Genomic DNA, 12372 nt, shown 5'->3' with positions numbered 1-12372 from the left:
TCATAAAACTTGGGATATAAGAGTGATCAAGTATCACTGAACATCCCCTGTGAGTTTCAGGTCACAAAACCAAGGTCAATAAACGTAGGCCATGTTGGGTTAATTGTTGAATTGCCATCATAACTTTGAAAGTTTATGGATAGAGTGAATGAAATGTGGACATGGGTGTAGTTGACAAGTCTTAAGTCACCGTTCAAATGTCATCTATGGTCAATGAACGTGGTATTATGTAATTATATGGTGTTTTTGTGAATGATTATTTTATAGTAGTTTTCAAAGTTAGCACTGCTGCTATATTAAATCGCGTAATGCAGGCGAGACTGCCAGAGGCGTTCCACTTGTTATAACTTACGTCATATCCGCAAATATTTGACTCGCACATGTATTAACACACTGTTTCATGCATTTGGCTTACCATATTCCCAAACTACAGCGTGTACAAAATGCATGCGCCAGACTCGTCTCTAATTTCCCCTGATTCTCCCATGTAACACCCCTACTTTATGATCTCCACTGGCTTCCAGTATGTCAGTGAATTAAATTCAAAATAATGCTGTTCACATTTAAGATACTGCATGGCATGGCACCAATTATCTCAGTGAACTTCTAACTTCGAAATCACCCACCCAAGCATATACAGACTCCAAAGTTCTCATGACACCATGCTCCGTTCTATGTCACATAGACAGCAGGTCTGTGGCAGTTTCTTTATTAACAGGATGGCACTCAGTCGTTTTTCTCGACACTTCGACTGCCTTACGAGTGGTTTACTTCAACCTTACTCTCTGCCGTTCCATGTCCTTATCAGACCGCTGGAAACGTCCTGCCACAGCTCACTATCAGAATTCTACAGATGTTTCGCCCTCACGCATTTTAGTCAGAGATCGACTTCTGGGCGCTTTCCCCCACGCGGGGGCTTCTGAGATATCTCGCATTCCTTACGTTTGCATTGTTGCGGCTTGGCTCAATTTATTAAGCCGGTGACCCGACCGTGGCTTTTATTAGCCCCGCTGTTGCCTTCTCGGATTGATTGATTGATCACTTACTGAACCGTACAAGTTTCAGTCTTCCGATCACGATTCTTGTCGAATTTTTCAACAAAGTTGGATCGTTTATTGATCATCGGCGATTATCATCCCTCCGGTTACGGATGATTAATACCTTCAATCCGAATCTTACAAACTCTTGAGTTTCTTCTCAAACGTTGAGCTTGTATGGTTAAGTCTGTCATGGCGCCTGTCGGTCGTTCTTGACGCTTGACTAACTCCCTCTTGGGTCGGTATTCAGGGTATCTTTCGTCTGTCTATCAGTCGAGATCCCTCCTGTATCTGTTTATCTGTAACCATTTACAGTACGTAGCTTTGCATATTTATGCATCGCTCCCGGACATTTGCAGGGATTGGCGTAGATTAGGCGTGACTTCTAACCTTTGTCTTGTTTGCCATTCTTCAGACAATTCCCAACTCTGTTCAGTTGGTTGTATTGTCGCGCGAGCCGTTTGCGGCAGCTTCTCGAGACATCATTTCACGCTGGATTGTTGAAACGATCAAGTCAGTTGGTGATGATGTTCTCCTTCTGACACTAGGCCGAGGGCCCATGATACTATAGTATCGTTTCTTCTTGGGCTCTTTTCAATGGAATCGTCGTAGACGACATCTTGAGGACCGCCTTTTTGGCGCTCTTCTAATTCCTTCACTTCCTTGTTCTTAAAGGACTTTACTTCGCATGAGGCCTTATTTGCCTCCTATGTCCTTAAGGCAGCGGCCTTCGTGTCTTCATCTCCCTATTTTGTACGCACTTTCTTAGTCTAGACATGCCTCCCTTCACGTTGAATCCGTGTTGGTCTAGCAAATCAAATGAGTATATCCCAGTTATTGATAGTAAATTATGAAAATACTTACCATGATTTTCTTATTTACGAGATAACTGGATATACTCATTTGTACCCTCCCACCGACCCCTCGCCTTGCGTGGCAACATGTCTTGCGTTCAGGCTCATAAGAGGAAATGGACGCCTATTTGCGTGATGATCTTGGGATAGTGCTTGCGTAGGGAGATGTTGCGCGCGCAGGAAAAATTGTGTACTTTTATTCGGTGTGCAAGTTAATCGTAATGAACTAGCAAATCAAATGAGTATATCCAGTTATCTCGTAAATAAGAAAATCATGGTAAGTATTTTCATATTTGCACAATATGAATGTACAATTATTATTATTTTTTCAAGTTTTCCTGGCAGTTTGCCCTTTTTACATCTTGAAATGATTTTTTTCATATTTGGCTTTCTTGAAGATGGGAGAGAAGGAAAGACCCTCAAGGAAGGATATACTATGTTGACCACAACACACGCACTACAACATGGCAGAGACCAACACTGGACTCGGTCAGAAATTTTCAACAATGGCAGGTACAACATGCACAACTCCAGCAAACTGCCATGCAACAGCTACAACAACGACTTTACTTACCGGTATGTTGTCAAAATTTCAGATTTGTTCTCTCTTCAAATCTGTTGCTTGTATAATTAGGGAGTTTAGATTTCATAACCTAGCCAATATCATATCAATCGTCTCTCCCTTAACATCAAAATAAATAAAAAAAATCATGCTCTCCTTATTCATTCACAGTAATGGTCATTTCCCCTTTATATCATGGATTAGAAATCTGAAGATGATGAGGCAGTCATAGGAAATAGAAACTTATGTTAAGAGCCATAAAACCTAGATATTGGATAGCTTAGGGTAGAAGTGAGACAGCACGTTAGTTCCTTGCACTGCTATTTGGAAGATTTCGTCACAGTTTCTTAAATATTTAGGTTTATTTGATATTTCATTCTGTCCAGTTGCCCTTGTTTCAGCTTTGAATAATAATTTTTTGTCAATTATTTTTAGACTTAAAACATGATAATACAAAACATGTAATATTTTCTGACAAGATATTGTGTAGATATGTTCTTTTTTTTCTTTTCTGATATTGATGTATTTGATCCTGATTTTTGTCTCGCCTGCATAGCAGAGCGAGACTATAGGCACGGCTTTTTCGACTGCGGCGGCGTCAACATTGAAATCTTAACCAAGGTTAAGTTTTTGAAATGTCATCGTAACTTAGAAAGCATATGGACCTAGTTCATGAAACTTGGACAAAAGGGAAATGGTGTATCACTGAAGATCCTGCCTGAATTTCAGGTCACATGACCAAGGCAGAGCTGCCAACTATTAGGAAAAAGTCATAGCTTTTATGCTTTTTATACCTCTACGCTTTTGACCTTTATTACTACGCTTTTCAGCGCCAATAGCTATGTACAAAATTTTAATGCACATATAATACAGTGTGCAGTGGCAAACTCATCTGAAGGCGGCAAATACTGCCATTGCATATGCTATGCATAATTGTGTTGCTTTGTTAACATTGCTGCGCATATGATGATTGCCTTGGTCAGGCAGCGATTTTTTGTACCGTAGTTGTGCATGCATTGCATTGCTTATACAAAATTCTTGCATGAATCCATATCCACGCACATGCACAAAACAGGAAGTTACCTTTCCATGTTTCCAATGAATAAATTACCGTATTTGAAGATTATTACTTAGGCGCTGATCAGTTTTTATACGCCCGTCCTACGGGACATATGGTATCACGCTCAGTGTCCGTCCGTCTGTCTGTCTGTCTTTCTGTCTGTCCGTCCGTTAACTTTTCCTTGTAAACGTGACAACTTCAGTTTAACTTAACCTAAGCTCATTATTTGGTGTGTATGATACTACAGTTTAATTTAACCTAGGTACATATAATGTGGTGTGCATGATACTACCATGAATCTCAGGAAGCTTATTGATTTAGGTCAAAATGTCAAAGGTCAAGGTCACACTGACATGTTTTCATCTTACCCTTCTGCAGTCATTGTAAACGCAATAACTTCAGATAACTTAACCTAGGCTCATATAATTTGGTGTGTATGATACTAGCACGGGTCCCATGAAGCCTATTGATTTGAGGTCAAAAGGTCAAGGGTCAAGTTCATAGTGACATGTTTTCATCTTACCCATCTGAAGTCCATGTTATTGCAATAACTTTTGTTTAACTTAACCTAGGCTCATAATTTGGTGTGTATGATAGTAGCATAGATCTTAGGAATTCTATTGATTTTGAGGCCAGAAGGTCAAAGGTGAAGTCGCCACCTTCCACTTTTTTTGCTTGACCAATAACTTCATTTTCCGCGTTACAGGCGGGCGTATCATGTGCTCGTCTTAGTGACACTCTTGTTTAACTTTTCATGTACATGTATCATGGACTAGAATTTGTGTCGCTTCACATTAGATTGTTAGAATGCATTATTTGATGTGATATACTGCAAAAGGATAAAATATTTACGATATAGCGGACCTCTTATCCAGTTCAGCAAAGCCTGCAAACTTGCTACGTGGCTGGGACAGGTGGCATTGAACATCGTCTATGTTGGTTCACCGCTTTGAATGTTGTGTATTGCTACTTACAAAGGTTGGCAGCTCTGTCAAGATCAAAGGTCAACAAACTTTGGCCATGTTGGGGGTATTTGTGGAAGTGCCATCATAAATTTGAAATTTTATTTATCTAGTTCATAAAACTTGGACATAAGAGCAATTAAGTATCCCCGAACATCCTGTGCGAGTTTTAGGTCACATGACCTATGTCAAAGGGCATTTAGGGTAAACAAACTTTGGTAATGTTGGGGGTATTTGTGGAATTGTCATCATAACTTAAAAAGTTTTTGGATCTTGTTTATGAAACTTGGACATAAGAGCAACCATGTATCCCTCAATATCCTGTGCATGTTTCAGGTCACATGACCAAGATCATAGGTCATTTAAGGTCAATGAACTCTGGCCGTGTTTGGGCATTATACATGTAACCTTAGAAAGTTTATGGATCTAGTTCATGGAACATATACATAAGGGTAATCAAGTATGAATGATTGTTTTGCACACTTCTTAGGTGATGTGATCATGGTCAAAGGATTTAGTATTTTATTATCATATGAATGTTTTCTTTTGTGAATAATTCGTCGGCGTTCATCCGAACCGTTGTATTAAGTCAATTTTAGTAAAAAAAAAAATTATTTTGAGATTTTTGCAGAAAATGGAAGTACAAGCCCTATTCTATTCTGTTCATAACTAAATTTCTAGGCAGCAATTTATTTTAGTTTCTGAGATATGAGGCAGTTTCCATGGCGATGCCATACAAATTACATTGGAAACGTGTACTGTGTCAAAGCAAACAACAGCTGCACGCACATATGCAAATGAGCAGTTTGCCAAAACGTCTTATCAGCACTGCATTGATGTTGCAAGAGAAAAGCGATACAACGTTTTGACTGACCGCATGCATTGAAATCGCGGTCAGGGTTGTTGTATCCCCTTTGGCGTTTTTGTACAGGGGAAATCTAAACCGCTCAAACCAAAATAACAAGCATGTAGCTCTTTTGTGATATTTTCTCTGATCATTGGTTTTGTGTGAAAATAAAGATACCAATGTCAAGCAATTGTCTTGGTCTTTCTAACCATGTATTTTTCTAGCAATGAATATGCTGTAAGGCTGGGGAACTAAGCTTGAATATTATATAGTAAACTTTGAAGTCGATTTTCTCTGAAATGGGATTGCATTGTCGCGTGTGTGATACGAAGGCTCGGATGACCGCTGACGAATTATTCAATAGCCGTTTTCAAACTCAGCACTGTGCATGCTATATCAAATCGTATAATGCAGGCGAGACTGCCAGAAGCGATCCACTTGTGTATAATGTTTTGTAATTTCTTTTGTTTTCCCTGATGCAGCAAGCAGCTGGAGGTGTAGACCCCAGTGATCCACTGGGGCCTTTGCCATCTGGTTGGGGTAAGTTTATCATCGTTTTTACACAAATTTAACTTGGGAATGTTTAACTTCATTTTTTGTGTAAAAAATCTAAAGTTGCCATGATTAGAGTGTCAATATCTACATGTAGTTCCCTAATCAAATTTTCCATTTAGACTTTAAAAAAAAAACTAACCTCGCAATATGTTTTTAAATTGAGAAAGATGAGTTTGCTGACTAGTTATAGGCAACCTGAAAAAAGAACAAAGGAATTGAAGTAGACCATTTAACAAAGAAGATGCTCATATTGATGTGCTAGTTTGAAGCCACCTTGGACTTTTGGACATACTTGACCACTGACTGTCAATGTCAACTAGGCTGAAATTAAAAATTGTGTTAAATTTTGTTTCGAGATTTCGGATGAGCTCCACATCATTGATGTGCTAGCTTGAAACCACCTTTATGACAAACTTGATAAATCTGCTCCGTGAAATTTGTTGACACTTCTTGCTGACTTTTTATTTTCAAGTCTGCGCAACTTTGAGACCAAATTACCGACTCCCTGGTAATCGGTTCCGAAATAACGCAACATTTTGTAAGTGCATGCAGACCCAGAATCACTCAAAAACATGAATTCGTGTACAAATAATGTCTGTAGCCCAAATTCATAAATGTATTATTATTTCTCCTTTAACTGATTAAACTCAATTAATTTCATGTTGTTTATGGTCAGAATAAACTCCCAGACGATTTCCAATGAAAAAACAATAAAAAAAGTAAAAAACAAAGAAATACATAAGAAATTTACAAAACAATAAGATACATAAGACAGTAATTGCGATGTTGATTTTTTTAAAGTACATTTGATCAGAATCCTGTAAAGAGTGTGAATAAAAAATATTAAGATTTTAGGAGCCTCATTTATTTAATTAGAGCAAAATTTTGATTTTACGCATAAATTAGCATGATTAATCAGCAATGAGAGTTTTGAAGAATTTGATTGTACTATTTTGTAGATTATGCCATGGGTAATGTGCATGTCGATTTTTGTGATGATCACGTGATTGATGGCCGAGATCATAAGGGGGGGGGGGGGGGGGGCTGAATCCCCCTCCAGTCTTCTTAGGCGTCAAAATAGCCCAGTCAATTTGGGGTTAAAGGACTGTAAACCAGAAGGAGTGGTAAGCTTGAGTAGTAGGCAGGTTGAGAAGGCTGGCCTAAGTTGGTGAATAGAGTTGTAGAGCAGGAGCAATACCAACATTATTGATAGGGGTGCTGCTGTCTTAACATTTTATGAATTTTCATTTTAAAAATATGAATTTTGACTATCAAACATTGGGAGGTCTGCTTTTTGAAGGAAGTACACTTTTCCCTTGCAGACCAGATACGTGTATTATCATACTTTCATATAGCAATTTTGCTGAAACAAATTTGTTTTGCTTATACAGAGAAGCGTACCGATCCTCACCAGAGAGTCTACTTTGTAAATCATCTAAACAGAACAACGCAGTGGGAAGACCCAAGAACACAGGGACAAGGGTATGTGTATCATATCATATTTAGGCCAAGATCGGGGCGGGGGGGGGGGGGGGGGTGGGGGCAAAGGGGGTGCATGCTTCTACTCTTTTGATGACCTGGGATTTCTTTGCTTGTCAAAAAAGAAATTTGTGGTAAGTTACTCTCCGCAAATGATTATAGCCGTCTTCCCCTCTTGTTTATATTATTAGATTTTAAAAAGTGCCCCCCCCCTGTAATACGAATCGTTAAATCACAGGTGCTTTCTAGCATCCATTTGTTTTGTTTGCAATTTTAGTTACTCCACTGCAGAATTGCCGCGATAGCAAACGATCATGATCAGTCGATAACACTGTAATACTGCAATGGAGTAACTGAACAAAATTGACGCGCCCATGCAACTGTGATTCGGGCCGATAAATCAAGGAAGGAAATTGAGAAACCCTGCTCTGGTACTATTGTTTTCATAGCCCTACTTGGTCGATGTATTGTTTGAAAATATCAGGAGTGGGCTATACATGTACATGGGTCAAAAATACTTTTTTGTCATTTTGATATGGCAACATTTTTAAAAAATTGCTTTTAATGTATTTCAACATGAAATAACAAAATTTTTGGTTTCGGGTCCGTGAAAAAAGTGTTCTGGGCCAAAATCCAAAATGGCCGCCAAAACCCTCCAAAATCACATTTTGGGCCTTAACTTCTCTACCGGGTATTTGGTGATCTTTTTCTCTAGTTTTGGTGTCTATTCATATGTTTTGGGGACAGGATGTTTGTTGTTTTTCCTAAAATTAGTACTTTTAAACCATTATTTGTAGAGTTAGAAGGTGGTTTTACCTAAATTTACAAATTTTTAGACCCTTTTTTCAGCCAAAAAGTAGGTTTCATCGTCTTGTGGTTCTTGGATATTAGGTGATATGAGTTGAACAGTAGCCAGCAGCTTCATATAGCTATATTGCTTTTATTCCTCTTAATTGGGGTTTATGGATATTTAAATTTTTTTATCTTACTATTGAATAAAAAATGTCATTTATCCATAGGGGCTAAACGGTGGTATACAATGTACTGTACATTCTGCACTGCATATGTCCATGCATTGACCACCATGACATGTAATAAGGCCTGTATATAGAAGTGAGCTCTTGAGGCTTAGAATTAGGTATGATATATCTGTCATGTGAATTTGATTGCTTGTCAGCTGGTGTACATGATGTAACCCGCTTTAACATAAATTGCACATAAACATCACATAACATATGTTCTTCACATTATTAGCCATATTTTCTTATATTTACAGGTTTTTTCCCCTGGTTGTGGTGTCTAACCCAATGTTTACAGGGTCAGGCTATCTGCTTACCAGAATATCTAAATGCCATCATGTGGGGTTGTTAATGTAACTTAGACATAACGATAATCAAGTATTACTGAACATCCTGCCTGAGTTACGGGTCACATGACTAAGGTCAAAGGTCATTTAGGGTCAATGAACGTAGACCATGTTGGGGGAATCAATATCAAAATTTTAACCGAGGTTAAGTTTTTGAAATGTTGTCATAACTTCAAAAGTATATGGACCTAGTTCATAAAACGTAGACATAAGGGTAAAAGTGTATCACTGAAGATCCTGCCTGAGTTTCAGGTCACATGATTAAGGAAGGGAGTAAGGTCAAAGGTCATTTTAGGGTCAATGAACTTTGGCCATGTTAGGGTTATATGTGGAATTTTCATCATAACTTTGAAATTTTATAGATCTAGTTCATGAAACTTGGACATAAGAGCAACCATGTACCCCTGAATATCCTGTGCGAGTTTCAGGTCACATGACCAAGGTCAAAGGTCACTTGGGTTCAACAAACTTTGGCCATGTTGGGGTTATTTGAGGAATTGTCATCATAACTTTGAAATTGTATGGATCTAGTTCATGAAACTTGGACATAAGAGCAGCAGTGTATCTTTGAATACCCTGTATGCATTTCAGGAACATGGCCAAGATCAAAGGTCAATGAACTTTGGCCGTGTTGGGAGTATGTGTTGAATTGGCATCATAGCTAGGGAAGTTTATTGATCTAACTCATGAAACATTGACAAGGATAATCAAGTATGAATGATTGTTTTGCACATGTCTTAGGTCACATGATCATGGTCAAAGGTCATTTTGGGTCAATGGGCATAATATTTTATTATCATATTAGTGTTTTCTTCTGTGAATAATAATCATTAGCTATTTTCAAAGGAAGCACTGCTGCTATATCGCATTGCGTAATGCAGGCGAGACTGCCAGAGGTGTTCCACTTGTTGTTCTAGATGTCTGATTTGGTTAATAATAGCAATATTAACTGGCCTGGGGGCGAAAGGACATATATCGCCCTCACTAAATTGATATCACCCTCGTCTACGACTCGCGCGATATAAATCTAGTTTGGGTGATATATGTCGTATCGCCCCGAGGTCAGTCATTATTGCTTTATTGTTGCAGGGCTAGAACCTATGAAAAGCAGATAACTGCAACAGATATTTAATCCAGAAATTTTGTAATTTCTCACCTGTCTGGACATTCCAAAAGAGAGATGGAGAATAGGCCATTTTCAAAATGTATTCAAACAAATGGATGTTTTCTCTTTGTAAGCCTAGTGACAAACTATCTCAGTTGTTCCTTGAATACATTTTAAATGCTTAAAATGCAACTTGCGTACATTAGTTGTTGCTATATCTGGCAAGCCTCTTGCAATCTTTTAGGTTGTCAAGAAAAACCTTTGTCAGAATGGTATTCATAAACTTTGCTCGCATTATGAAACTGGTCTATTCAGAAGGATTTATGCTGGTGACACTGAAACTTGGTTCCAAGTCCATTTTGTCTCATTGTCTAAAAAGAATGATTACTCAGCCATCCTTGACCATGTGTGAATAAGTAAGATACATGTATCATTGGAAAGAGGAAATATGTGGCTTTAATATGCTACTACTCATTTTGCTGTAAAGCTAGCACAATTTTTACAAATTCGAAATGAAATATGGTTGCATTTTTTTTAAATGTGCACTATATGTCATGGTGGTCAATGCATGGACATACATGTATGCAGTGCAGTATGTACAGTGCATTGTATTATACCACCCCTATGGATAAATGACTTTTTTTTTTATTCAATAATATATATTTCGCAAATATCAGTAAACTCCAATTTAGAGCAATAAAAGCAATATATCTATGTACAGCTGCTTCCTTTTGTTCAACTTGTATCATCTAATATCGAAGAACCACAAGACAATGAAACCTACTTTTTGGCTGAAAATGGGGTCTAAAATCTGTAAATTTAGGTAAAAATCACCTTTAACTCTACAAATAATGGTTTAATAGAACTAATTTTAGGAAAAACAAATTACCTGTCCCCCAAAGCATATGAATAGACACCAAAACCAGAGAAAAAAACCAAATTAAAGAAGTTGTGGCAAAAAATGTGATTTTGGGGGTTTTGGCGGCCATTTTGGATTTTGGCCCGGCACATGTTTTTCTCAGACCCGAGACAAAAATGTTGTCATTTTGTGTTGAGGTAAGGTAAAAAGGAACACAATAAAAACTGTTGCCAAAGTAAAACCAAAAATCACCCGTTTATAGCCCACTCCTAGTATCATGTGTAAGTTTGATTTATAGATCTAGGTAAGGAAATAGAGGCCTGAAAAGTGGTTGATATTCATAGTCTTTGATGACACTGCATTTGGTATGAATTTCTTTATTTCGTGGTCCTCTGGTCTCCGCCGAAAAATGCAGGGCAGGCACCGCCCCCCCCAAAAAAAAAAAAAAAAAAAACTGGATGACTCCAGCCTAATTAATATTTATAGTGATGTCTGTTTTATTTTAGAGCAAGTATGCAGGAAGCTCCTCTTCCAGATGGCTGGGAGATCAGGTATACCAAGGAAGGTGTCATGTATTTTGTAGATCATAACAACAGAAGAACAACATTCACAGATCCAAGGCCTAGTGCTTCAAAAGGGTAAGCAATCTCATCCAAGTCTTGTGTTTTTGCGAAATAGTATAGTATATTTTTTAATATATGTAGATAACGGGATAGACTTAAAGGTCAAGTCCACCCCAGAAAAATGTTGATTTAAATAAATAGAGAAAAATCTAACTAGTATAACGCTGAAAATTCCATCAAAATCGGATGTAAAATAAGAAAGTTATGACATTTTAAAGTTTCACTTATTTTTCACAAAACAGTGATATGCACAACTCAGTGGCATGCAAATGAGACAGTCAATGATGTCCATCACTCATTATTTCTTTTGTTTTTTATTGTTTCAATTATACAATATTTCATTTTTTAACAGATTTGACAATAGGGACCAACTTGACTGAATCAAATAGTCTTAAGCAATGCTAGTTCCACATGTTCATGGAGGAATCGATCGTTGTTTCACTTGACAATAAGGAGAAAATTAGAATATTTCATGTAATAGAATACAAAGGAAATAGTGAGTGGATGACATCATCAGTGTCCTCATTTGCATACCGACCAGGATGTGCGTATAACTGTTTTGAGAAATTAAGCAAAACTTTTATATGTCATAACTTTCTTATTTTACATCCGATTTTGATGAAGTTTTCAGTGTTTTGCTTGTTGGATTTTTCTCTTTTTATTCAAATCAACTTTTTGATGGGGTGGACGTGTCCTTTAAGGATGTTGTAAGTAATGTGGAATTCATAAACTTTATTTTGAAATCAAAGAAATATGGATTTTTCATGGAATTAAAAAGGGGCTTAAGATTAAGATGGTGAAACCAATGTTTATGATGATGATGATGCTGTTAAAACTTGAATTTTCAGGAAAGTGGTGGAAATGATGTTCTGATTAAAATTAGTCCAGTTGAAAAGGGTAATGGTGGTGGTTATGATAATGTTGATGATGATGATTGTCATGATGATTATGGTAATGATGACAGTGATAAGGATGATATTAATGATGATGGTGATGATGACAGTGTTGATTATAGCAGTAGCTTGTTGGTGAAAGTGTAATTGTAGTGATAATTGTAATTTTA

General features: G+C 37.5%; 1 protein-coding gene across 1 annotated transcript in view; it reads left to right on the top strand.

Annotated features, from left to right (window-relative positions):
* Positions 1-12372, top strand: part of LOC129254214 (E3 ubiquitin-protein ligase Su(dx)-like) — a 57411-nt gene that overhangs the window by 20456 nt on the left and 24583 nt on the right. The window contains exons 5-8 of the mRNA XM_064094860.1: positions 2290-2467; positions 5805-5862; positions 7269-7359; positions 11193-11324. Coding sequence (XP_063950930.1) covers positions 2290-2467; positions 5805-5862; positions 7269-7359; positions 11193-11324 — 459 coding nt within the window. The remainder of the gene's footprint in view (positions 1-2289; positions 2468-5804; positions 5863-7268; positions 7360-11192; positions 11325-12372) is intronic.

Source organism: Lytechinus pictus, chromosome 2 (genome assembly GCF_037042905.1).
Source record: "Lytechinus pictus isolate F3 Inbred chromosome 2, Lp3.0, whole genome shotgun sequence".
NCBI lineage: Eukaryota > Metazoa > Echinodermata > Echinoidea > Temnopleuroida > Toxopneustidae > Lytechinus > Lytechinus pictus.
The sequence above is the reverse complement of the archived record's forward strand: the minus strand, read 5'-3'. Positions and strand labels throughout refer to the sequence as shown.